This window comes from Anabas testudineus, chromosome 7 (genome assembly GCF_900324465.2).
Source record: "Anabas testudineus chromosome 7, fAnaTes1.2, whole genome shotgun sequence".
In the NCBI taxonomy this organism is placed as follows: domain Eukaryota; kingdom Metazoa; phylum Chordata; class Actinopteri; order Anabantiformes; family Anabantidae; genus Anabas; species Anabas testudineus.
The window spans coordinates 24,023,283-24,050,782 of NC_046616.1; the positions used below are offsets into that span (position 1 = coordinate 24,023,283).

General features: G+C 39.2%; 1 protein-coding gene across 2 annotated transcripts; it reads left to right on the forward strand.

Moving 5' to 3' along the window:
• On the forward strand, window positions 1-27,221 carry LOC113167031 (cryptochrome-1-like). Of its 2 annotated transcripts, XM_026367355.1 has the most exons (16): window positions 1-164; window positions 2,141-2,304; window positions 13,282-13,390; window positions 13,903-14,045; window positions 14,311-14,495; window positions 15,523-15,611; window positions 16,004-16,144; window positions 17,391-17,702; window positions 17,837-17,988; window positions 21,269-21,471; window positions 21,865-21,966; window positions 22,087-22,239; window positions 23,329-23,409; window positions 23,938-24,059; window positions 24,560-24,653; window positions 25,008-27,221. In XM_026367355.1, exons 2-15 carry the CDS (start codon window positions 2,147-2,149, stop codon window positions 24,635-24,637), a joined length of 2,028 nt encoding a protein of 675 aa, XP_026223140.1. In that variant the 5' UTR covers window positions 1-164; window positions 2,141-2,146; the 3' UTR covers window positions 24,638-24,653; window positions 25,008-27,221. The 2 variants fall into 2 exon arrangements, with proteins under 2 accessions (XP_026223140.1, XP_026223141.1); XM_026367356.1 differs by lacking the exon at window positions 24,560-24,653.
• The last annotated feature ends 279 nt before the right edge of the window (window positions 27,222-27,500 follow it).

A 27,500-nucleotide genomic window follows, 5' to 3' on the forward strand; every position in this document is an offset into this window, starting at 1 on the left:
GCGCAGCAGCCGAAAGCGAGCGCAGAGAAACGAGAGGGATTCTCAGGCTGTGGCTGCGTTCACCCACTCAGTGGACTGCGCTTCCCTGCATAGCGTAACCGAGGGAAGAAATGCTTCTTTCTTTGGGCTTGACATAAATATCACCTCCGGGGAACCAGCACAAGGTAAGACGCGACTTTTTAGCAAATTTAAGGGTTTAGTTTTAAGGGGAAACCGGGTTTACTTTTATAAACAGCGCCACCAGTTACATAAGCATCGCTCTGGTGACCCCGATTCGGTCTACAGAGATGTTATTTCCTTAATGGAGACTTGAAGTCAGTTGTATTTTTGTGACCTCTTTAGACATATATATGTTATTATGACATGCCTATAACCTACGGTTGTGCTGTTTTTTTGGCATTGATTGTGGCTGAAGTTCTTCGGAGGTGGATGCAGTATCAGCTCCCATTCAGAATAGACGGTGTGACCTAATTTCCATTAGGAGAAGTCAGAGGAGCCAGTGAGCCATCACTGTGGGGAGAAATCATTATTGTTAAACACTGTCCACTATCAAATGGACATATGAATTACAGGTGTTGAAGTCACAGCTAGTGGCTGCTGACACGTGGAGTGTTGCTGCGGAATCTTTATTTAATAGAAGGTTTCTTGAACGCCACATTGAGTAAGCTTTGACTATTTGACTTCATGTATTATTAACACAGTAACATCTTGAGGTTAGCACTGTTTATCTGTCAGTAGGTAAAGTCATAATTCACTTGTCCTACTTACAGTCGAGAATCAAGTGAGTTTGTCTAAACCTCCATCTTTACCCAGTGACACTCTCAGCTGGTGTCAGATCCATCCCAGCTCCTTTTTCTTTTAACATCCTTCTATTGAGGTTTTTGTAAGTAATACATTCCATCCTACATGTTGTTTTTGTTTAAGATCAGTAATGGAACCACAGTTTTGAAATAGCCCGTTGAAAGTAAAAGTGAGGAATTCAACATATTTCTCAGGTAAAAGTAAAAAACAAACTAGCAAAGAAAACAATAGTTAAACTACTCTTTATATAGAATTGGTATGTCAGTGAATATAATATTAGATTATAATTATGATCCCTTATCTTGTTCATCACTTTAATTTGTTTTTTCTAGACATTATTGATCTATGCTGATAATATACAACATTATTTCTTAAGCCAGTGATGACACCTCTTACATCTGTCATATCTGTGTCTCTTTCCATGGTGCCCAATATAAGCTGAACTTTCTTGGGCAAGACTCTGTCTTGGTTTACTCCAGTCAAGAGTTTTTAAATGCACAGCAGTGGTTCAAAGTAGTAGTTACAGTAGCTTTGCAAATAGAGGAGGTCCATCATTCTTGACTGTTCTCTGTCAACAATATAGTCACAAATTGTTTTGTTTTTTTTTAGTTTTTAATGTAATATATGTGTCATTAAACAACTGACTCCTTTAAATGTGGTCATGGGCATTGCTTTTGCAGGGTGTTACCAGGCAAAACTAGACTTTCTTCATAAGCTTTTAATGTGACACCTGCTCAGCACCAAATGGCAGTCACGGTTGTATTGTATTTGGCAGGTAAATCTACCAGTGTCACCTGTCGCACTGAGACTTTAGCACTTGGTATTTTGAGTTTTAACACCTCTGCATACCTCTTTGTCTCTGTTACCTGTGTTCCACATTATGTTCCCTCTGACCATAAGCCAATCAATTCAGTAATCCACTGGCTTTGTATCCCACAGCTTTCTGTCTTTGCCATTGGAATATTTCAAAGAAATGTGTTATTCCTCATAGTTTCAATAATTGAAAATATACTTGGCGCCTAAAAAAGTTCATGATGTAAAAATAAATAACTTGGGGCACTGTTGGGTGCTGCAAACTGATGGTGTTTTTGTTCAGATTGTTCTATTCTTGGCACGTCCCACACTGTTGGCAGCTGATAGAGCTTGGACGCTTCAGTTTTGTTTCCTGTTGGGAGACATTCTGTGTCGTACCAGCTATTAGTGAACCTTAAGAAAAGTTAACACCATTATGTAGAAGACACTGTCGTCCTCTTTCAGTACGTTTCACCAGCCCGCAGTCATCTCACTTTTTGTCTACCACCTCAGTGATTCTTTTACTTCTCTCACTTTTAACTTGCAGAATAAGATGGCCCCAAATTCCATCCACTGGTTCCGCAAGGGCCTCCGTCTCCATGACAACCCAGCACTGCAGGAGGCAGTTCAGGGGGCGGGCACGGTGCGCTGTGTTTACTTCCTGGACCCATGGTTTGCAGGCTCCTCCAATGTCGGGGTCAACAGGTGGAGGTAAGATTAAAGACTTTATATATGAGGATTAAGACTTTTTAGATCACAGATATGGAACCATTTAGCAAAATGTGAGTGTCACAAGAGATAATCAAAGGCACTGGGAAGCAAAAAGTTTACTTGAGTGTAAGAATTTTTTAAAACGTGTATTTTATTGTAATGGGTCACAATCAGTAGATGTAAGCAATCTTACATTGTTCCTATAATGGTCAGGATGGTCATAAATTTAGATTGCAAGATTATTAATACAATACTGTATTGTGCATTTTTTTTAATTAAAAAAAAAAACGTTGCTCTTTTTTTTCTGGCAAATGACCTGAGGAAGGATCTAAAAACGATCAAAGGAAATTAGTTCCTTTTAGACTTTTTTTTTCTTGCGAATGTTTTATTAGACACAATTCATAACAGTTTATTGCATCAAGCATAGCCTTAAGTATTTTGTGTCATCTTGCCTTAAATCTGAAAAATATTTTATATTAATCTCATGGCATGAATGCCCTGTAATTGAGAACCATTGATATTGGTATAAATCATACTTATGTATTTGAGGTAATTATTTTATAGAACTATTTAGACATTAATATTGAATGACATTTGGCATTGAATGCTTGTGTGGATAAATGAAAACTACATTTTGGTAATTGTGTAATAAATGTAGCCTCTCAGTGCCTTCAACGAAGCCTGTATTTCGTAACATCTCTTTCTGATTCATGAAACGGTAGCCAATTTAAGAAATGTACATACTTTATTCTTTTTGTACAGTCATCTCGGTAGAACTGCTGGAAGCTGTGACTCATACATAATGACTATCTGACTGGTTAAGAGGAAAAAGAATGGAAATAGGAAGCACAGAGCTGCAGTGCTTCAAAACACAACATGATGTCACCATTTCTCTGCTTTTGAAACGTTCTTTATTATATTAGGCTTTTGGATATGAAACAGTCAATTCTGTGGAAAGACGCTTTTCCTCACTGTAGTTAACGCACGTGAGTCACGCATTAGATAATTGAAAGCCATCAACACGTGTTTGTAGCAGGTCAGAAAAAAATTGTTAGTAGTTAGTTAGTTAGCTTGGACCAGATTTTACCTGCTCAATTAGATTTACATTTCTTATGTTTATGGTACTTTTGTTTCCACTAGAGTTGTCCCCAGATGCAGAATTTCAGAGTCACTGCTTCTAATCACTGCATCAAATCTGCGGTGGTGTGTGTTTATTTGTCATGTGCATGCTGTTTCTTCTGTAATTTATTTTTCTAATAACTCAGCATTTTTCTCATACACTTTATGTACAAGTGTGAGATTATTTCAGAGACACATTCTTCACTTCTTTGCCCAACCTGTGTCAGTCAACTGTACAGCAGCCGCCCACATTCTGTATCATCCTTTAAAATATGGAGGCTGGAGAGACTGCGGTTCAGAAGGCTGTATATAGCTAACAGAGCTCACTGCTCTGTTACCCATCAGTTCTATGTTGTATCCTACTGCAAAATGACTGAAATGTCTAAAAAGATTATCACCAAGCTTTTAAATGACCACTGGTGAAAGTAGGCCAGTATGGTCTGGTACTGTGTACCACTAAAAGATTCAGTGGCAATACACAGTAGGTTTCAGCAGCTGCCTGCCAAAACCTACATTCAAAACCAGTCACAATACCACTTTCAGCAAAAAAAAACCCTTCTGCTAACTTAAGCTACCTTAACCAACATACACAAAGAATAATGAAGGGAACAATTATTTAAATGTTTAAGAGATGCAGAAACTAATAAAGGAGGGCCTGAGAAGACAAACTGGAGCATTGAAGGTCTTGGTGGTAGCATCAGCCTTCTGTTTTATTTCAACAAATAAAGCAGAAAGTACATTTTGGCACAAAAAATAGAGCTAAAACAAAAATTCAGTGATTCAAACTGGTAACTGACTTGATGCATGTACTCATGGACTGAGTCTCCACTTTACTGTTAGCATCCTTGTATATAATTCCCATAACAAAGGTCAATCAGTAGGCAGACTTAGGTCATGGTAACCAGATGAGCCTCTGAAAGTAAACCACAACGCAAAGGGGTGTCTCGGAATAGGAGTGCAACCACCAGAGATAAATGCTTTGTAAATATGCTGTGTGACTGCAGACTGGGACTGTGTATCATGTTAGATAAGCTCTGCCCTCGCGTGAGCATGGAGTCTGTTTAGACGTCATTGTATCTACTTTGCTGGGGAGGTATGTCCCATTCCCTGCTCACTGGCCCGTTTTTGCTCTGAAGTGTTATTTGTATCCCTCACACATATTAGTCAATATTGACGTCAGTGACCCAAACAGCTGGTTGTGATACTAAAAATGTTAACAGATCTGCAGCACCAGGGGACAACGTCCAGACAGGAAACGTCACAGTGAGATTCCAAAATATACTTTGTAGGTCACTGGTGAAGTGCACTTCTTTATTCTTATTGTATCTTAATGTTAAAATGAAGACATCAAGACACCAACTTTATTTACTAATAGCAAGTTACTTTTACTTCGCAAGTTCAGAACAGAAATAGAACTTGTCACTATAACCAACAAGTCGAGGAGCGAGGCAGTATGAGAGCAGTCTGTTTTACAGGATTTTCTTTAGAATTTCCCAGAAGAATTTCTTGAAAGACCTTTATAATTTTTTGTTAATTAAATGTCTTCCAAATTCCATTTAATTGAACAGCATATATTGCTGTTTTCCAATGAATCTGATTGATTGATCCCCTGAGAAGAAAACATTTCACATTTTTGTAAAATTACAGAATGTGGTCCATATGTGCAGTTATATGAGGCTAAAAAAGCTTTATATAACAAACACACCTCTGTTAGACTCCTCCTTATCCTGCAGAAGCTAAAAAAGGCTGCACTGAGGGTCACAAGATAATAGACTAAGGTTAAATTGAGACAAAGCAAAGCAGAGTTGAGATCAGTGACCTGTGCACAGGTGGACACAGAGACATGCTATATTTTCATTTCCCTGTACATTACATGTACTATGAAAATGCTGTATTTCTAAAATTTCATCCATATATAACAGTAGCAGTACACCAAACAGATGTCTGCAGACTGCAAACTAGTCCAGCTGTTCTGACACCTGCAGGCCTGTGTGTGACACACTACAATCCAATTAGCATTGTTATTTTTATCAGAGGCAATGGCAATGAATCAGTTGGTAGAGTGGTGGCCCATCGACTGTAGAGTCAGAGGTTTAGGAAGGGAATCTGGCGTGAAAAAATCTGTGACAAATACATTTATGGATCATGAGTTGCTGTGGTGACCCACATGAGATGAGCAGAACCAGAAGGCCTGTCTCACAGATCTGTTTTGCTAGGATTAAGCAGCAATGGAATGGAAAATTTGTGGAAAATTTGTGGAACTGCAACTGTCGTGAAACTAGAAAAAGTAAACCCAATTTAAAAAATGGGACAAATGCACTGTTAATTTGTTTACTAAGGCCAATCATCTTAAATGCCTGTGTTTAAAAAACTAACTATGCAAACCTTTATTATTATCATCAGTTTATTTGGAGGGAAAATTAGAGTCAGTTGTTTCAGTCAGAAGGATGAAAATCAGGTATGATTCTGGATGTTCCTATTTAAAGAAATAATTTAAAAGAAACCTGGGTCTTCATTATCAAAGTCTGATTGTGATTCCAGTCCTCGATGGCCGCTGCCCTGCTTGTCTTCCAACAATCCCTATACTCCATATTGAGTTGGGGGCAGGAGTGTTCAATCAGAAGCTGGAACATACCAAATTACTTTGTCTTCCTCCACTCCACCCGTATCTGTGATGTATCTTCCAGCTTTTAATTGACTGAACACATTTGATCCAGGAAATCAGCAGTGGGTAAGGCTGGAATAGCTGGAAAAAAGTAGGCTTGAGAACTGGACTTGCCCACCCCTGCCTTAAAGGAAGAGTTTGTGATGCTCACCATGCTTAACAAAGGAATTTCTAAGGGGAGGTTTTGACTCAACTAGTCGCCTGTCAGGCAGATGTAGAAATGGAGAACATTCAAACAGATAACATCTCCGAGTTTAGGTACATAATACATTTTTGGTCTCATTTGCTTAATTGGGTTCCCCTCAAACTAGGTGTGCTTACTTCTTCAGAGATATTTTTTATTCCTGACAAAATTAATTCCACCATTGCCAGTTGTGTGATGTTATTGCTGTGAGATGCACCTTATCATATATTCCACAATTCCACAACACTAGTATAAATCTTTACGTGTTAAAAAAGTAGTTTCACAATATCAAGTGTCATCAGTGTCATCAACACAATGACACATTTACATTACCAAGTGCAAACAACAATACAAGCCCAGTGTCTAAGGGCTTGTCAGCTGCTCTGGAACCTGCTTCAATAGTAGTTCAAGTTTTCCCCAAGTAGTTTTTCCCATAGTGCGCATGTGCTAAATGAGGTGCTAATAATGCACAGTGGCTAAATGAGGGAGAGTTTATTACAGCTTTATGGAATGATGCCGACTTATTTTGAAATCAAAGTCTGCTTGAAGTCCAAATCTAAATAACTCACTTTCCACTGCAGATTTATTTTATTCAGACTTTTACCTATATGTTCATAAATATCATTATCGCACAAGTACATTTTAAACTGGATCTTTGAACATATTTGACAGTGGAACACTAACTCTTTCAAATTGCTACTGCCTGTAACTAATAAACGGATAATAATGCCTAATTAAGTGCCTCATTAAGATCCAATTGCACTTTAGAACCACATACAAAAAACACTCACTTGGGAGTATAATGATGAAACGCCTTTAAACTTACAAAACACCACTTTAGGGCTTTTGTAGACTAAACAGCCCAAGCAATGAATGAATACTATTAAAATCACATACTGTAGATAAATGATGCAGACATGTTCCAATTACCTGTTTGGTTATTTATCGCCTTACTTGACAGATTTCCTCTGTTTAGAAGCAACTCATGTAAAGGTCAAATATGATTAACCAAAACTGACCATGTTGTATAAACAAATGCTGAAACTGGAGACCATCCTACAAAATGTAGGTTCTCCTTACATGCATGAAAAACAAAGTACGCTTGTTTTCTTTGTCGACTACTGCCTTTTAACGTTCATTCATCCTGCCAAGACACACATAGCTTCCTGCTTTGTTTATGATGGTAGGAAACTCCTTTTAAATTAGGAAAAAGCTTCAGTTTGCTTTACATTATTTTCCAGGGCTAAAAACTTCTTATGTTTTGCTAACATTTTTGACATGACTGTGTAGTCACTTGTTTTCTAACCAAAATTCACTTCACATCTGTGGACATAGTAACATGACAACAAAACAGAACATCTTCCAAATGTAAATTTTGAAGTTTTAAATAATATATAGAGTATATATAATGAATGTGTATTTGTATGGCAAGGGGAATTTTATTTAGTAATTTATTTATGATTTAACTCAGAGACATTATTTATTGTAAGATAACTTTAATGACCACAGAACTAGAGCCACAGTAATCAGATAGTGTATGGAAGAAGTACACTGTGTTTTCACAATGGTAATGCTTAATATTGAAAGGACAGATAAAAACATTGGGCTAAAGAGCAAAATACTCTAAAAGTGAGGATAATCAATTGTTTTTCCATCTTGGGGAAAAATGTGAGAATAGTCTGTAATAGAGATGTAGGTTAGTGTGTCAGTGCATGAAACTTGTAAGCAGTTATGTGATTGTGACCTACTTGTGAGAAGGCTTTTCCATGTGGCCTGTTACCCAATGGATAGATGCTAGAAAACACTGGAGGTAGACGTGAAGATAAATCAACATGATACAGCAAAACGCTTAGCAAAAAACAACACATGCTGTGATCTATCATCTGTAACATTTAAATATCTTTCAGATTTTTATCTACCAGTGACCTAGGTTACAATCCGTCATGTCCTTTGATAAATGCTATACCATTATTTCTGCCAACAGCAGGAAGAGTAAGGCCCTAGGGTTTTAGACAGTTTATGAATTCAATGGGACTCTTGATCCCTAAGTGTTCTGATCCTTCGAACAGTTATTTCTATTATTGCACTTGTGTGAATTTGAACTTTAATTTACTCTGTTATTTCACTGAATAAATGTAACTACTAAAAAATTCTCACAGAGAAAACTGCAGATTCATTAGATATTTCTGCTTAACCACAAGACTAAAGCCCTGAAACTGCTCCTGACATTTCTTATAAAATAAAATTTCAAATATTTCTTACACTGGCTCATTAAAATTTACTTAAAGTTAAGAGAAGATGATAAATCAACTTTTATTTTACCTTTAATGTGACCTACAACAGGTACAATCATTTTCAATCAGCCTCAGGTCTTAGGTCTGACTCATTCCAAAATTTTACTCTTCTGACCAGTTTTCTTCCCATCTTTTCAGAGTTTCTCTACTTGATGATGACTGTTTGTGATAAAAACAGTCATATGTTTCATGGTTTTCATAGAATTCTTCTGACCTTTTAACAATGAGATCCCTCTGATGTTTTGGAAGCACGGACCATGGCTTTTGCTGTAAGATGCAACAAAGTAAATATCAGGAAAAGCCTCCTAGGACAGCTGAACTTTATTTGGGGTTAATCAGAGACACTAAATAATTGCAGGTGTGTACCGGCTCCTGATTGTTTTTCAGTTGAGTTGTACAGGTTATAGGTAACATTAAAGGTGGAAACAGTTCTAAATGGATTTATTATGGTCTAAAAAAATTTTTACATCACAAAACCTGGCCTTTTAATATGGGTGTGTAGATGTTCTATATACACTGCATATAAACCTGTGCCTCAGTAACTGATGTGACACTGTGTACTTACAGGCTTATATATTTTCTCTATATAAACACTTAGGATTATATAGATTAATAAATAAATAAAGAAGTGTCCTTTTTTGTCTTGATGTGTTTTATCTAGTTTTAAGTTTTAAGTGTAAATCAGACAGTTTAGGTTATATTTATACGGAAATAGGGATAGTTTTAAAGTCTGACATGGACTGGAAAACCACAGACTGCTTTTCAAATCCGACTCCAACACCACTAACCTATTTTACCACCTATGCAAGAATGATGTTCAACAGTACAGAGAAAATCTTCAGTGAGAACCACATAAGTTGGGCAGAGGCAGATCTGCCAATTCTGGTCTTCTGTGGCAAATACTGTATCAGAATTGTGCTCCATGCTGCTGGGCGTCAGACCCTCAGGCCACCCTCATGAATTCTGTTTCTAATTGTTTGGTCAAAGTGGTTCAGTGGCTGGAGGTCATTTTGTAAGGCCCTGATAGTGCTCATCCTATTCCTCCTTAGACAAAGTAGCAGATACTGGGAGCAATAGAAAGTGATTAACAACTCTGCTGTTTAACTGACCATATAAATATCCCAGAGGTTTAATTTACTTGATGCTATACTCAGATTTAAAAACAGGGAATTTATAGAAACTATTCAAAAACGTGGCAAAGTTACCACTACATCATCCAGCTGCATATATACTAATCTGCTTGTTTAGTAGCATTTTAGAAAAATTGCCAAATAAATATTTCTAATACATTTCTAATACATTTTCACCATAAAAACACTGAGGTATTCTACAGCAATAACACATATAACCTGCTCCAAGTTGTTAATGCTCGGCTTTACTTTCCACCAAGGATTGTCTTCTTAATGGGATACATGTGGTGTAAGGTAATATGGTCTCTCCATATGTTGATGTGTGTTCACAGTTTTGACAACTTAAAACAGGAGGTGCATACTAGTGAATAAAACAGCAATCAACAGTCACTGGAAGTAATAAACAAAAAGTGAAATACGAAGCAGCCAAAAATATGGCTGGACACAAAGTTTTCTGTTAAAAACAACAATAAAATAAATCCAGAGTTGAGTTTGAGCAAACACATAATTAGAAATCCTTTTTTTTTTTTTTTTAACTGCTCATTCACACTCAACGCTTCTGTTTCTATTCAGAGAGAGAGAGAGAGAGAGAGAGTGTGTGTGTGTGTGTGTGTGTGTGTGTGTGTGTGTGCACGCACTGACAGGAATGAGGTTACTAGGGTAAGGGTTTGTGTTATGGTGCAGTTAAAGCTGAGTGTGCCTGTTCTAGGAGATGTAGGCCAGGACAGTTATATAAGGACTGACAAAGCAGCACATACACAAACTAACACATTAACAGGCAGATAGGCATGCATATCAGGAAGAATAGGCTAACCCAGTAACACAAAGACACAAACACAAAAGGCTCTCAAATGTAGAAGCACACACTAGTGCTCATGCATGTGCACATGAATTCCCAGAACAGGTGTTCATGCACTCATACACACGGAGTAACTGATGTGACACAAGGTACTGTGTGGGGGCTTGTTCCTGTATGCATGGATATACAGAAATTTGCATGTGGGCATACAGACTCTACATCTGCTGTGTCTGTGGGCTGATGTGCACTCTCACATGCATAAGTATGCGCGCGCACACACACACACACACACACACACACATACAGAACAGCTTTGATATTCTAATAATCTCTGATATTAGTTCAATGTTTTTAATTGTCAGTACACAGCCTGCTTATGTTTGCTAGGTGAATATCATTCCTGTTTCCATGGTGAGGTTTTCTGAGAAACAGCTTAACTAAGGTTGCTTTTTGACATTAAGATTGCTTGATGTCTTCTCAGTTTTGCTCAGTTTAGGCTCATAGCTTCCACTGGCCATACCTTAAATATATATACATAATAAATGTTGTCAAGTGTGAACATCCAGTAATAACACAGTATGTATACATGGTGTAAAATAAAATATATGGCTATATTGTTTCTCAACCAGCAGTATATGTGAAATTTGCTTTAAAATATAATAGAACAAACATTAAGGAAGATAAGAAGTTAGTGAATATTTTTTGCTTTTTGCTCCTCCCTAGCACATTTCTAGTTATGTCTGAGATTTGTCGATGTTGCTAGTATTTATGCTATATGGCTGTTAAAGAATATGTGTCTGTGAATTCTGTGTGGCTGCAGCTGTTGTGTGTTCAGAGGTAGAGTATAGATCAGGTAACATCTGTCTATCTAAACTCGACCTGAGCACAAAAGTGTGGTGGGTGCAGCAGATGAGAACTGGACAAGTGAATTGTGTTTCATGTCAGAACCCATCTTTTTCTTCTAGATGCAACATAGCCACCTCATCTTCTATAGCATATAATTTTCAATTAGACCAAAGAAGAACATGGATTCATAGTCCATTTTCAGTTTTCAAGATTTGCAAGTGAAACATTTAGACAATAAGTGTGGTTATGCCACTTTATGCCTAGTCATTGAACCCTTTCATGTTTAGCTCTTTGACAAGAAGTACTCAAGTTTTTACTTTGCCATAAAAACTATTTCCTTATTAGACTTTGACCAAATATTTGCAAGTATCACAAGCTCATTTTCTTGCAATCATATTCATGATGAATTTGCAGAGGAAACACTGGAGACATAGAATGAGCTAGTCCTTAGAAAGATCAAGCCCGACCAGACCCAGACAGTCAGTTATCAAAGCTCCTGTATAAACTTCATAACTCTGTCTAGTTCATGCATAATCAGGCACGTGCCTCAAGTGTGCGTGACCTTGCTGCTATGCTCTGCCCGTCTGTGTAAGGATTGGGAGCACATGGAGCTTTGGCTTTGAGTGAGTACGCCCCTGGTTTAATGATCAGGCAAACAGGGTCAGCTTGTCGACAGTCTGCTCAGACTGTGATCCCGCCTGATTCTGCTAATGATCAGTACTGTGGGTTAGACAGAGCGCAGTCTAGACAAGTGGTGGTCAAAAGTGTGACCTCTTGTAATGAAGGTGCCTGTTTACTGTTTACACTTCTGCATGTTCAGCAGGTTTTGGCAGTTATAGCAATGCAGATAGCATGCACTGATTATTAGTTTGACTAAAGAATCATAACAGTGTCCAGTTCGTGTTTTTCCCCATTATATGAAATCCTCCTGCATTTGTTGTATCTTTTTTCTACTCACTACACTCACAGCATGCTTTCTGGCCACAGCTATTTCCACACCTATTTTGACCACAAGCAAAAGGCCAAAAGAGAATGTTAGATGGTCAGGTGGTCAGAAACTCAAAAGTAACATGAATGTTTTGTCTGTTTAAATAATATAACATTTGTTTTTTTTTTGTTTGTTTGTTTGTTTTTTTAGTATATGACTTTTCATAGTTATCACAGTAGTCCATACTTAGTCTTAATTGTTGGTGTAATTAATTTTGCAATGACATGAGACTGAATGAAAGTCTATGTCCTCTGTCAAGGAGAGATCATCAACTACTATGAGTGTGGAGATGCTAAACCATTCAGAAGTCAATAAATATTAAATAAAATATATTCTGAAAAGGGACAAAAAAGCCAAAGCAAAGATGCTAAAATAAATGTGATTCACTCTTCTTTTTTTTTTTTTTTTTTTAAATACAAAGCTGTGAACAAGTAGTACACATGTAGTCTTACATGTGTACTACTTGTTCTTCCTTACTTGCTGTGCTCCCGTTTTTCTGTTATGGTTATTTTCATTGTTGTACTGTGATCTTAGAAGGATTAAACTTTATTTCTGTATACACTAGTAGCTGGATCATAAATACAAACTGATATAACTGATATAAATAAATATCCTCTTAGAGGATACGTACATTAATGACTGTAGTAGTCAAATGTACTATGCACTTAAGAGTGCTAAATGTAAATCAAAGGAGTCTATCTTGCCTTGTCTTATTTTGTTTTGCTTTATTGTTGTGTTTGTTTTGTTTTTGTTTTTTGTATTTTATGGGTATGTCTGGGAAGGGAAGGATCTGAGAGTAAACATGGAATAAAGTTGTGACCAGAATGTCTGTCATAGTGAGGAAACAATGTAGATTAGAAATTGATTTGTAAGTTTGCTCAGATAAAACTCCTGACTATAATTAGAATATGAGTAATATTGTACCTTTCTTGTCCTCTCTCTCTCTCGTCAGGTTTCTCCTGCAGTGTTTGGAGGATCTTGACGCCAGCCTTCGAAAGCTCAACTCCCGCCTTTTTGTCATCAGGGGCCAACCAGCTAACGTGTTCCCACGGCTCTTTAAGGTGAGCAACCACATAGGATTGACAAGCGATTGCTCTGCCTAATGCTTATATTGATAATTATTTCACAGTTTGTATATCATTTCTTATTTAATTAACAAACAGATTAACAGTAAATGATCCAAAAATAATAATAATTTCTTGAACTCTATACCATGATCCAATGTCTCAGTAATGGCTGTCTAACCAACAGACAAATAACTATATTCAGTTTATCACATAAGATGAAGAAAACCAACAACAAAACTGGGCAATGTTTTTTTCTAGTCCCAAATATAAAATTACAGTCTGATTTCTGTATTCTGATCTGCCCAAACAAACTACAACAAAGGAGACAACTAACCAGAAAAATGAAAGAAAATGCTCTAATTTACACACAATTAATCAGTTGTTTAAATAGTTGCTAAGTTTCTGAACTGACTAGTTATTTGGTTCTAGACTTATATTACTGGAGGTTTTGCACCATTAGTTGGACAAAATAAACAATCTGGCTGTATCACTGTGGTTTGTATCAGGAGTGGAAGATCTCTCGGCTGACGTTTGAGTATGATTCTGAACCTTTCGGGAAGGAGCGAGATGCTGCCATCAAGAAGCTCGCCATGGAGGCTGGGGTGGAGGTTATCGTCAAGATATCACACACCCTCTACAACCTGGACAAGTGAGAGAAATAGATTTTTCAGATTTAATACTATGGATGGATCTTTCTCACTGCAGACATTATGAATTGTCCTAGGAGGCAACAGTTTTTGTGAATGAAGTTTTTTTAGTACATCGTCTCAGGAAGCTAACAAACACAACACTAGTGTCCTATAATTACCTTGCACAAAATGAGATGTAGTGGATACCAGCTTTGTCAACTTTTCCTTCAGTGGTTTTCCTTTCCTATAAAATGTGGCTAACACCTATTCCCTGTCCCTCTCCAGGATCATAGAGCTGAATGGCGGTCAGCCTCCTCTCACCTACAAGCGTTTCCAGACCCTGATCAGTCGACTGGATCCTCCGGAGATGCCCGTGGAGACACTGTCAGACACCCTGATGGGTCGCTGTGTCACCCCCATATCTGAGGACCACGGAGACAAGTATGGAGTGCCATCCCTGGAGGAGCTAGGTGAGAAGACAAACACATTCCCATGATTTGGTTCCTCAAAACATTTGGATTACACTTGATTACACTTCTTTTGGAAATTATTTCTTCCACATATGTAGTACTTGACACTGTACTGTAAATGTATTAACCCTCATTAACTGTCAGTCCGGTTTGTCCTATTAAAGGCACATCTCCTGTAAATAGTCACTATTGGATTAATCAGGTCACATGCTCATCTCCTTTGAGCTTCTGTCCAGATGCCTGGTTTCCATTCACAGATGGTAACACTCCATTCATACTATTACCTCCACTGTATCCATCTGCTGCTTACACCTGTGCATCTATTTCACTCATTATTAAGATATATTTAAGGTGTTTATTCCAAACAAGCTGTTATTTGCTTCTTAAATAAGCAAGTTAACATGCTTAACGTTTTATCCGCAAGTCAGTCCAGATGTCTGGTTTCCATTCACAGAAGGCTTCCTTCCATTCACACTGTGGTGCCACCATCTGTGAAGCTTTTCAGTCACCTGGTGAACTAACAGTCTTACCTGAATGAGTATTAAGACACAACATAAATATGATGGTGTGTAGAAAGCAGGAACAGTTTGAAATATGTAATAGAGACTTAAGTAGAGATTACTTGAATTTAAAATTTGCTGCCAGAAAGACCCCAGTTAGCAGCTTTCTCTACAGGGAGAGAGAGATGGCCTTTATTTTTAAAAGTGGGAATTAGGCTGTTTTGTGTCCAAGTGTAAATCCTGGATTAACTGTTCTGAACAGTTATTGTGTTTTCACACTGTTCCTCTAATTATTAGCAAAGTGGCATAACCACACAAAATAAAGCAAAGGCATATGTGTAAGAAAATTGAAAATAACAGAGCCACCTTAATCACCAAAACAGCAGTCAGTGCTACCCGTGAGCCATATTGGGCCATGCAAGATCGTGCACATGCTGATTGCCTAGACATGTTGTATTAGATTTTTATTTGGCATATGATGACATAGCTGAAGGTTTGTTGACCCATCCATCATAAAATGTTTTCAGGCTTTGACACCGAGGGCCTGCCTTCAGCTGTGTGGCCAGGAGGTGAGACTGAGGCTCTAACCAGGATAGAGCGCCATCTAGAGAGAAAGGTAAATACTGCACCTGGTGTACACACTTCCAAAAATCACTCCAAACATTAGCATGTAAACTATAGTCGTTTTTTTGATTACTGTGTTTCTTACTCGGAGGTCAAAAGCATGAGGAAAAACTAAAATCTAAAATGAACAAAAATCTTTAGGAAATGTTTTTTAGCAAGATTGACAGAGGAAAATGTGCAATAATTGATATCTTTGAGTCTCTCTACCACAATTTCAAAAATGTCACTGCTAGTTTTACAGACTAATGGGTGTTTTTAGATATCCAACATTTAATAAACGGTGGTGCGACTGTATCCGAAAATAAATCATTTCTTTTTCTCTGCTGTCAGCAAGATTATTTACATTTCTCCTGTGTTTCTCTCCCTCTCTCTCTCTCTTCCCAGGCATGGGTAGCCAATTTCGAACGACCCAGAATGAATGCCAATTCGCTGCTGGCCAGCCCAACAGGCCTAAGCCCCTACCTGCGCTTCGGCTGCCTCTCCTGTCGCCTTTTCTACTTTAAGCTCACTGATCTCTACCGCAAGGTCAGTTTACAACTCCTCCACCACTGCTCACTTTGAGTAAAGCTGCTTTATATTGAGTCCTACGGGAATGTGTTGTCACATAGGTAGACGTACCATCTTGTTATGTATTTTGATACTTATATACTTATTCAGTTGTTAATAAACTAAAATGGAGTAGGCCAATGTCATGTATTAAACCATGTAGCTACACAAATTTAACATCCAAGCAAATATCCAGTAAAAAATGTCAAATAATATTTAAAATGTAGATAATTTCAGAAAAGTTGTACTTCAATGCTCCTTTGAATTTTTGAATGTAATTTATTAAATTATTTAATGTAATTTTTTAAACATTTTAGCCTTCATTGGAGAGCTTGATAGTGGGAGAAGCAGACAGAAAACATTTGTAAATAGTCTGCAGTTATATAGCACATTTCTACCTAACTGGCAGTTAAATTGCTTTTATACTGCTTGTCATTCACTCGTTTGCGCACACACACACACACACACACACACCATGGCAGACCTGATCTGATTCACAGGGTGCAACTTGGGGTGCAGTATCTTGCCCAAGGACATTTTAACATGTGACAGGACCACACTACCTCCTGAGCCACAGACAGAAAACATAGTACCAGAAAGGAGGTATAACAATCAGCAAATACATGCACCATAACCATTTAGCTAACAAGGCACTCTTTGTCCTTTTAATATGTTGATCCCAGAGGTCAAATGTCAACCTATGTAAAAAGTACAAAACCTCAAACACATCTTTTGTTAAATGTACTGTATGAAAACAAATGCAGCCGAACTGTACTTCATACACAGGAATAAGTGTATTGGTGTATATTTGTGAATTAAGGCCAAGTGACGTCACACTCCTTCCTATGAGTAGTCCTGCTCCTTGCTGAGAGTAAGAGTTGGAAGCTTCATAAATTATTAATGTCCTACTTATGCCGTACAAGTATTTTTAGTCAAAGTTAACTTTCAATGCAATTCTTCGAAAACACTGGCCCAGATCAGTTGCCCTGTTTGGACCAGAATGCAAATCCTGTGTGGCAAAATTTAAGATTTAGAGGAAGGAAGTAGTGAGGAAATGCTACTTCACTACAATTATAAAAAGACTTTACATCTCCCAGCTCCAGCACCATGCTTTTTTTTTGTTATCCATATCTTATTTTGAAGTTCTTTCTTTACCACCAGTGCGTGTATTTTGCAGTTAAACTGTGCCTAATGTTATCTTCATGGTGTGTTGATGTATGTCCAGGTGAAAAAGAACAGCTCCCCACCACTCTCTTTATATGGCCAGTTACTGTGGCGCGAGTTTTTCTACACTGCGGCGACCAACAACCCACGCTTCGACAAGATGGAGGGGAATCCCATCTGTGTCCGCATCCCCTGGGACAAAAATCCTGAAGCTCTAGCTAAGTGGGCCGAGGCTAAGACAGGCTTTCCCTGGATAGATGCCATTATGACTCAGCTGAGGCAGGAGGGCTGGATCCATCACCTGGCAAGGCACGCAGTAGCCTGCTTTCTTACCAGAGGGGACCTTTGGATCAGCTGGGAAGAAGGGATGAAGGTAAGGGGTCCAGGATTGATGCTGACAGAACAATGTCACCACAAGCTCAGTGTTCCTCCTCAGCAGATTTCCTCAGAACTGTATTGATAATCTGAATGTGACTAGGATGGTCTGTTGTCTCTGTACTGCTGCAGGTCTTCGAGGAGTTGCTTCTCGATGCAGACTGGAGCGTGAACGCAGGCAGCTGGATGTGGCTGTCCTGCAGTTCATTTTTCCAGCAGTTTTTCCACTGCTACTGCCCCGTGGGCTTCGGCCGGCGCACCGACCCCAACGGGGATTTCATTAGGTGGGTACCTTTCCTGGCATCGTGCCTTGATGCCAACAGCTGATCCACCTGGACCTGGATGGCACCCTTCCTCCCTCTATCTCTTGGGACCACACACAGACAAGAAAACTTTAGCATGGAGAGATGAGGATGTACTGATGGCATTAGACATATGTCAGTATGCAGACGGCAGTGTAGGTTTAGTTTGTCAGTGTAACTTCAGAAATGTATAGAAGTTACAGTAACAATCTCTTTAAGCAGATTTAAGAGTTCAGGAATTTAATTAAGTTATGTTTTTAGATGGACTGATATCAGTCCATCTAAAAACAGATAAAAACAAAAGTAGCCGGTGATTTCAGCTTGCAAGCACCTAGACAGCAGGTTTAATTTGCCTGCTGCCTAATACTGAAAAGAGAAAGAGAGGAAAGAGGGAGAGAGAGAGAGATGGAGGGATAAAAGGGCACCTCCAGATCTTTGGGTAAGTTTGCCCATTAGTTTGTTTGTTTGTTTGTTTTTTGTTTGTTTTGTTTTTTGTTTTTTTGTTTTTTTTTTTTTTGTTAAACTTCAGCACTGTCATTTTTGGAATCAGGCACATCTTTTGTCATAATTTCAGTGTTCACAGTGTACTTCTTTGCGTGCCTTTAATTGTCTGTGTCTGTTTGGTGATTGTGTACACATTCATATTGTTAGACAATATATAACTGTTACCATCAGGTGATTTTTACTGGAAAGGCGTAGATTAATTCTTCTCTTTCTCTGGATGTGACTTTGTGTTTGTGTGTTGGCTCATTGTTTTTGGGGGATTGGGGGAAAAGTTCAGCTATCCCTCTCCCCTTTGCAGATTGTAGCTGATTGCTTTTAAGATGATTGGCTGTTCTCACACCCCTCCACCCAGGTGCAGCTGGGCAACCAGCCAGGGCTGCACTGGATGGAAGTAGGGGATTGAGTTGAGACATCGATGGCTGTTTGTTTTTCTTACTTGTGCAACCCTGAGGGACGAGACTTTGCTCACTCCCCAGCAGCCCCCTCTGGGCAGGTTTGTAACTCGGTAGCGTCTCATTTCGTCAAAAGGGATTCTAACCGCTTGGTAGGGAAATGCAAACGCCTTGGCTTCATTCGTTAGGTAGAGGACTATGAAGCATTCCCCGGAGGGTAGTGAGGAGAGGTGTTGGACCAGCTGTAAGTCTGCCATCGCAGTGATGCACGGTTGGCGCCGGTACTCGTTACCTGTGCTGTGCCACGCGAGCCGGTCCATTGTCCAGGCGCTGGGCAAAGCCCCTCATCCGACCCTTTGTGAAATGTTCAGTGGTGCTCTGCTTATGTGAATGCAGCCCTGCTGGTTCAAGAGGACCTGGAGCAGTGGCTGGCAAATATAGGCACTGAGAAAGATAAAGACACACATATTCACATGTACGAGACACGTATTTGATCAGCACAGCACAGCACTACATAAGAAGAGAAGTAGATGCACAATATTTACATTTTCTACTATAATAATTAAGAACAATAAATCAAAAAAGGATTTTATCTTTTAAATTTTATCTATACCACTTCTCATGTTATCCTGTCAATACACCCCTTAGACACACTCAGCACACGTACTACACCACCCGCTGTCTCTCTGCAGGACCTCTTGCTACTGGCAGGTTGCGGATCTTCCTGGCAAAAGGGTTGTGGTCCCTTTTGGTGAAATGAGGGGGCCCCCTAGTGGGCCAGCCCAGAGTGTGGTGCTGTGGCAGTGGGACAGGACAGTCAGCAGGGGGGCTTTGGGCCCGCTGACCACTTAAAAGACAACCACCACAGTCAGGGGGACAGGGGGAACAGGCATGAGCTCTTTTTTCAGTCCACTACTGTCTGATCATCGGGGAGGAAGATGAGATGAAGGTAGAAGGAGGGTGGGGGGCCTGAGAGCAGTGAGGTATAATGGAAGATTTCTGTCATCTAATAGGACTTTTCTGCGTTATTTTATGTAGACATTTAGCTTTAGTCCCATTTTCCACGCTGACCAAAACTTGAGGACACTGGACCTGAAGAATATTTAAAGCTATAAATATTATTCCTCTTTTTTTCAGAGCTGTGAAAGGAAGAAACATAGAGAGAGCAACCAGATCGCTTGATGACAGAACTTTTCCACTATACACCTGCTCTGGTCAGGTCTGGGTGGTGTGGTGAGGGGGAGGGCTGCGGGAGGGTGGGTGGGGGGTCAATACACTCTGCTTTCTAACCGCGTGTTACAGTAGACATCTCCCAGCATCAGCAACCCAATCGGCAGTGATCTCTCTAGCGATGGGGTGATCTCCGTAGCAACCGGAGTGCCATCTGTCGCGCGCGTGTGTGTTGGTTCACAAGGCTGCACTGCCCCCGCCCCCCACCTATCTCTCTATGCCTCTCAACGCTGCACTGTGAACACTTCCCACAGTTCCACTCGCCCCCCTCCTCTGTCCTGTCTGTCTCCCCTCCTCGGAATGGGTAAGGTTGGACCAAGTGCAGTAGGTAGGTGGCCTCTTTTTGTCACATGGAGCAAATCCACGACAGTCCATGGAAAAATCTAAAACAAACTTGAACAGGTTGGAATGTTACTTTGAGCTGAGAGTGTTTTACTGGCTTCATTCTTTGGAGAAACGTACTTTCTGTCTCTGGTGTGGCTGCTATCACACCAACTTACAGTAAAAGTTGTTCGGGACCACAGCCCCTCATTTTTCTAACATGTTTTGAGCTATAGTTCTCACTGGGCACTTTGATGGTAAATCGATTCAGTGCCACAGTCTCCAAAGGTTCATACAGGAGTTTCAGACTTGTACAGCAAGTGATTTTGTACTCATACTCTCATTTACTGTAGCCATGATGTGCAGTGTTGTGGTTGTTTGTAGCTTTCATTTTGTAGCAACTACTTCCCATGATACTTGTAAGCATGAAGTGCTGAAGACCAGCATGCTTTTATCAGTTACAGTACATACATGGGCTGTAAATTAAACTGAAATGCATTACACAGAATCACACATTGACTTAAAACTTAAGCACAATTATTGAAGAGGTTACAAAAAAGAAATTTGAATATCATGCAAAAACTTAATACACTTTTTTATTAAACTGATATTTGACATATTCAAATATATAAATATAACAGTGAAATGGAAATATTTTTAAGTCATAAGTATTGTAAACTATTTGACTTAATTCTTTTGTAACCTGTTTTTTAAGGATAGTATTTTGCTTCCCTGCATCACTCCCACCCTTGATTTTAACTCCCTACTTCCTGTTGACAAAAGCTGGCGTATCTAATATCTCCCTGTGCTTTCAGACGATACTTACCTGTCCTCCGAGGTTTCCCTGCCAAGTTCATCTATGACCCATGGAACGCTCCAGAGTCTGTGCAGGCGGCCGCCAAGTGCATAATCGGAGTCCACTACCCAAAGCCCATGGTGCACCACGCAGAGGCTAGCCGACTCAACATTGAGAGGATGAAGCAGATCTACCAGCAACTTAGCCGATACAGGGGACTTGGTAAGAAATCTATAAATTAATGGGGCTAACCACTGAAGAGTCATGCTCACTGCCCCTAGAGGCTGTCATGTTCATTACACACGGAAAACAAAAGACAAATGGAAATACTTGAGTACTCATAAGGTATATTCTTACAACCAGTGTAGCAAAAGATGTAAAAATAAGTTTAAAATGCTGAGCTCTATAAACTGTAGCTCTTTACTTTGAGCTGTTCTGTACTAATGGGCAAACTTACCCAAACTCTGAATATTTTGATTTGGCATGGTAACAAATGGTGCAAACATATATTTCCAAAACATGCCAGCATAGACATACAAAAAAGAAAAATCTAACAAATTCCAACTAATTTTTCGTCTTAAAATGGAAAACAAATATGTGTCAATATGTTTTTAGGCCTGCTGGCATCAGTGCCATCTACCAATGGGAATGGGAATGGAGGAATGATGGCCTACTCTCCTGGAGATCAGCAGGCAGGGACCACCACCAATTCACATTGTGAGTCAATTCACAAATATACATGTGAAGATGCTTCAGAAGAATTGTTGTGATGATGATTGTTGATTATGATCTTTTGTAAGATTTTTGTGGTTTATCATTGGTGATTTATTTTTTCAGTGCCTGGCATGTCAGGGAGTCCTGTTACAACAGGTAATGGCAGCGGAAGCATCCTGCTAAACTTTGACAGTGAAGAACATACAGGACCTAGCGGTGTTGGACAACAGCAACGACTGCAACCACTGCCACAACAACAACAACAGCAACAGCATGGTAGGACATCAGCTGATATGGATATTTCCTGTTAGCATTCCCCCCTTTTTACATTCAATATCTGTTTAGTGCTGATAGTCTTACCCAAGGGTTTGAATTAGCAAATCCTTAATGCAGTTCATAAAAAGTATTGTTAGCATTTCTTAAATCACCTCTGCTCACAGGCAACCATCAGTGCATTTTTCATGCACCGATGTTAAGTGTAACTGGAAACCTGGCTACAGTAATCAGGGTAGGGGATTAGAGAAACCTGGTTTCCCCAGATAGATTTCTTCCAGAGAACTCTGATTACTCTGCCATGTAAACGTGTAACCAGGTTTTTAATTTGCTTTTTTACAAGAGCACATGTGCATAACAAAGGCTGCTCACACTCACCAATCTCCTACTCACCAAATCTCGTTTTTAAATCAGTCCACCCAAAATCCAACTGACTGAAACTGACACAGAGTTCCCCGTAGACATCTAAATAAGTCACTTTTCACTGTCGATTTTTTTAAATTCAAACAGTTTTTGTTGTAGAAAGTAACACTGTGACTGTGTCTCACACAGCAATATCAGTCACAAAAAAAAAAAAGAAAGAAAGAAAGAAAGAAAAAAGTGTTCAGGGAGCATCTTTTCTGTCTCCATACAGTTAAATTCTGTGGACCAGGCCAAAATCAGATTACTGTTTTGTTGCATGTATACTTGGATTTCTAGTAATCAGATTTCATGAGTGCATGTAAAAGCGCTGAATGTAAACTTTCCCCTTCTACAAATAACCTATGCGTCTATGACCATTGCTAGTAGAAATGGCTCATTATTTTGAAATGGTTGATGCAGGACACCAAAGATCCCTAAAAGAACAGTCTAAAAGAAGAGATAAACTGAATGCAGAAAATATATGGATAATAAAATAAACTCAACTTTCGCTAGTTTCTGGGTTCCCTGGGAGCCAAAGCCAGGCTGTATGTGTTGGAATTTTAGGTCCATTATTGGTTTTATATTCGAGTTGTCTATGATAAAATCCTGCATTCTCATTTATGGTACAACTGGATGTTTTGAGGTACTACCACAAATCACAAAGTTCTACATCTGATGTGCTTGTTCCAGGATACCACTCAGTGCCAGAAGCTAGCCAGACCATCACCAGCAGCCGACTCTACCATGAGTTTGCTGTGCCTCAACAGCCAGGTGGGAAATAGGCAGGATCTGATGCTACTATTGTATCATTGTTACTATCATAATCTTATGCATGTTTTCATTTTCGTTTTTCAATATGCATTTATCACGCCTAAATTGTTGATCAAGTATAATCTTAGATTAATATTAACGCGGCTGGTTAGTGTAGTGGTAACAACACCACCTCCCATGTGGGAGACTGGGGTTCAAATCTCAGCCGTGGCTACCTCCAGTAGTGGTCCTTAGGCAAGACCTCCTTACACTTACCCTACCTACCATTGTACACAACTTGTAAGTCGCTTTGGATAAAAGCGTCTGCTAAATGTAAATGTAATATGTTTGAAAGAAAAATTGAAAAATTAAGCTATTTCTCTCTGGTTTGTGCTGTGTCGGTACTTCCCCATCAGTAATTACCAGGATCAGTTCTTAGTTGAGGGGCATCACAGAACACTCATCACACCAAACCTCACATCTGCTTTATGTACTACTCACATAATAATAATAGTAATTACGTTTTTATCCACTTGCCTTTTCATTCAGGACTTCTGCACAGCAGAGGAAACGTCACAGGAAAACGGGAGCGTGAGTCGGAATGTGAAGGGTCAGGGGAGGAAGACCCAGTGTCCTGTTCTGTGCACAAGATGCAGAGGCAGAGTACAGAGGTTAGTATCAGAACATGATAATTAATACGACTAGGGGGTTTGATTCATTCAGACTGATAATGCGCTTGCAAACATTGCATCAGCTTCTGTAGGCTCTCAACCAACAACTTTTATGAGCCTGAGCTAAATGATTTGGTGCAGCAGTGTTACTCTTAATGCCTAAATTGAGGATTGTGCAGTAGAGTTGACACAGATGCAGAACATGTTTCGATCAAAAATAAACGTTATATTTGTCATTGTTATGTATTATTTATTATTTTAAGTATTGCGATAATTTTCTAGATCCTTGTCTTGGGCAGCCCTGCATATGCCCCTAGTTTTGTCATTAACTTAACTGACCAGATTAATATCCCAGAAGCTTAACAGACTTGATGCTTTACTCTGATTGAGCTGTATGTATGTATGTGTGTATGATGGCAGACACAGCAGATGTGCTATTCAGACAGTAATATCTGCAGATTTAGTATGCAACAATAATAAAATTGCAGTTTTTTCCACAGATTTTCCACAGGGGAAAAGTATCGTGGTGTAACTTGCCACACCATGACACAACTCATGACGCTACCCAGTGTATGTGATCGTTCACATAGAAAGGTATTCAGCTGTAGGTGTTTTAATGCCATGGGCGTAGGTTTCCCTTTACTTTGTATAATGAATTCTAAATGGGATTGCTGAAGCACTACTTTCGACAAGGTCATCGCACAATAAACAGAGGTGGCTGGGTGCGTCATCAGAGGGCGTCATCTATGTAAATGTCAGCCTTTCCCAAGCTTGCCATGCTTACAATAAAAAATACAAAGCACACATTTGAATTCAGGACTCTAACTATGCAAAACAATGAGTTAGCAAAGGATACTGTGAAAAGTAGAGAGTGAGAGAAAAGGAGGCACACCAGTTCAAGGTTTTCTCTCTGTAAATAATACACTGTTCTTGTATCTCTTCTTGCAGACAACCTAGAGGAGGCAGAGATGACATTGTCTGAATCCACACAGAGTCACCACCCGTCTAGCACAGAGAGGAAATCCCAACGTTGCCACCTGACCTCCAAACACACACAGCTCCAGACCAGACTGCCTCCTCCTCAAACGCAGCACATCTAAAACTGCTCTCTGCCTTTACAGTTAGAAATTCCACCGGGGTGTAAACACAAAGGTGAAAATGTGATTTTTTTTTTGGCTCTTTCTCGATGGACTTTACATCTTTGGGTCTACCAACATCTGACCTCTTGTAAGTTGTATGCAGACAGGAGTGACCGCTTTAGAGTGGGGGAGTGTGCACAGAAACAAAACACCTCAAACTTACTCGACTAATTATTTGTTACAAAATCAAATAAAATAAAATAAAAACTTCATTATTGTCTTAAAACAGCTGCTAGCGGCCAGTATATGTATACTGTACGAAGACACTAGTAGCGATAAATGTAAGTCATGGAATATTCAGTGTTTTTTAAAACTGCACATACAACTTCAACAGTACACAAGCTAGCTATCAGACTAATAGAGAGTTTTTGGTACTTTTACAGCTTTTTAGTATGTGCGTCCATCCTAAATGTGCTGCAGTACATCCCATAATGTTAACCAGCAAACACAGTCTAACCAATCTGTCTCATTCTAACAACATGTTAGACCCTAGATTAGAAAACACTGTTTATACTCATACTGCATGTTTATATGTCTTGTGTTGTCAAGATAAAACGCTTGTACATAGGCTAATTAGGTTTTTAACAAATTAGATTTTCCCAGAAGAAAAGATGTTTTAGATGACTCGCTGGTCAACCCTGATTTCACCAGGCACAAAGTGTGAACGCACATGTATATTCACAGTAACAGCCTGGCAGGTTGTTTCCGGGTTTCAGGGACTTTGCTAAAAACATTAAGAGTAATGTCTCAGCTTCAGTGTAAAATACACCTCTTAGGGCGCTGGAGGTCAAATAGTTGAGTAAGCACAAAGGCGACAGTTGATTTCACAGGAATATCTACCACTGCCTGGGGTAGAATTAATATCGGCAGCTAGAAGCAGTGATTGGTTTAGTTTGTAAAGACGTCCAGTATGTGCATCTCAGAGTTACAGTAGTTTACCAGTGGTTTCTGGTTTCATTTGTCAGTCTTTAAAAATGTGTTTACACTGTGTTCATGTAGATTAGGTAAAATACATTTTGTTGGCTTAATATGGCTGTACAACTGCCTTTTAGAATGTGGCATTATGGGTGTAAGAGTTCTTGTGTAGCTTTAATTGTAGTTCTTGTGGGGAACTACAATAGCGTGATGTCTGTAACCTTTTCTTAGTTTCGTTTTTTATAAACCATTTAGATCCTGAGCCTTTGAAACACGTAGATGACATTTTTCATTATTCCTGTCAACATCAGTCAAAAACGAGCAGGCTCTGTTCTGTATTGTCTTTGAGAATTCTCAGTTTGATGTCGTCCTAGAACTGTTTCCCACCTTATTTAACATGTACCGATCACCTCTATTGTTTCACTCTTGGAATTTCAGTGGTCTTTGCTGTAGGGTTGAATTTTGTATTGTATGGCTCGCAGCTGTTGACCATCAGAGCCCGGACAATCCTTCTAGAATATTTGACATCACCCTTCAAAAGTCAGTCACATTTTCACCTCTCTGTTTCCCCCCATGAATCCTCTTTGTTTCTCAAAAGATATCAAAATCTAGTTTCAAGACAAATCACTCACACGGTATCGCTGAGTCATTCTGTAGTGTTTCAGATAAAATATTTGTTTCTGTGTTTGTTTGTTTGTTTGTTTTTTAAACTTGCTCAACAACCAAAACACATAGTGGTTATTACAGGAGCAGGTGGCTGGAGGTAAAAAACAAAGAAGCTGCCAGACGGTGAACACGGGCTGTTGGTTGCAGTCTCCTCTTAAAAGATTTTTTTCTAAGATTTCTTATAAAAACCAAAAAGTTGTTAAACAAAAAAGGATGGGGAAAAAAAATCAGACAGTAAGTTGAGTGAACACAATAAGACAGGTGATAGCGTCTGATCCAAATGAGCCTACTTCTGTCAGTAAAACAGAAACCAACATTCCTCAGCAACAACTAAACCACCCCCCCGATGAAGGATTTCTACTACTGTACTAGTAGTTCAATATGCACATACGGCTAGAGCAACATCTTGTCACCAGGATATATTTGAAATTGGACTAAACCTGGACATATGGCAAAAACAACAAACGCAAGAAGTGTTGCAAACTTGCCGCTGAAAAGTTGTGTATGGGGAGGGTGGGGGGGGGGTTATGTAACAACATTGGAAAGATGAAGTTTGTGTCTTATTTTGTTTCCATCCGCCTCCACTATCACCTTTACTCCTCATGAGAAAGAATGAACCAGAGAATGTATGATTCCCCCTGTAAAATACCCCCCCCCTCCCTCTCTCTCTCACACACACACAGACACACACACACAGCTATAAATTCTGAAATACAAAGAA

What these genes read in the sequence shown, in the direction of transcription:
- LOC113167031 (XM_026367355.1), top strand. Translation starts at nt 2,147, where the DNA reads ATGGCCCCAAATTCCATCCACTGGTTCCGCAAGGGCCTCCGTCTCCAT. An exon ending in GCTGGGAAGAAGGGATGAAG is followed by an intron (nt 17,703 to 17,836) that starts GTAAGGGGTCCA and finishes GTACTGCTGCAG; the next exon opens with GTCTTCGAGGAGTTGCTTCT. An exon ending in TAGCCGATACAGGGGACTTG is followed by an intron (nt 21,472 to 21,864) that starts GTAAGAAATCTA and finishes ATATGTTTTTAG; the next exon opens with GCCTGCTGGCATCAGTGCCA.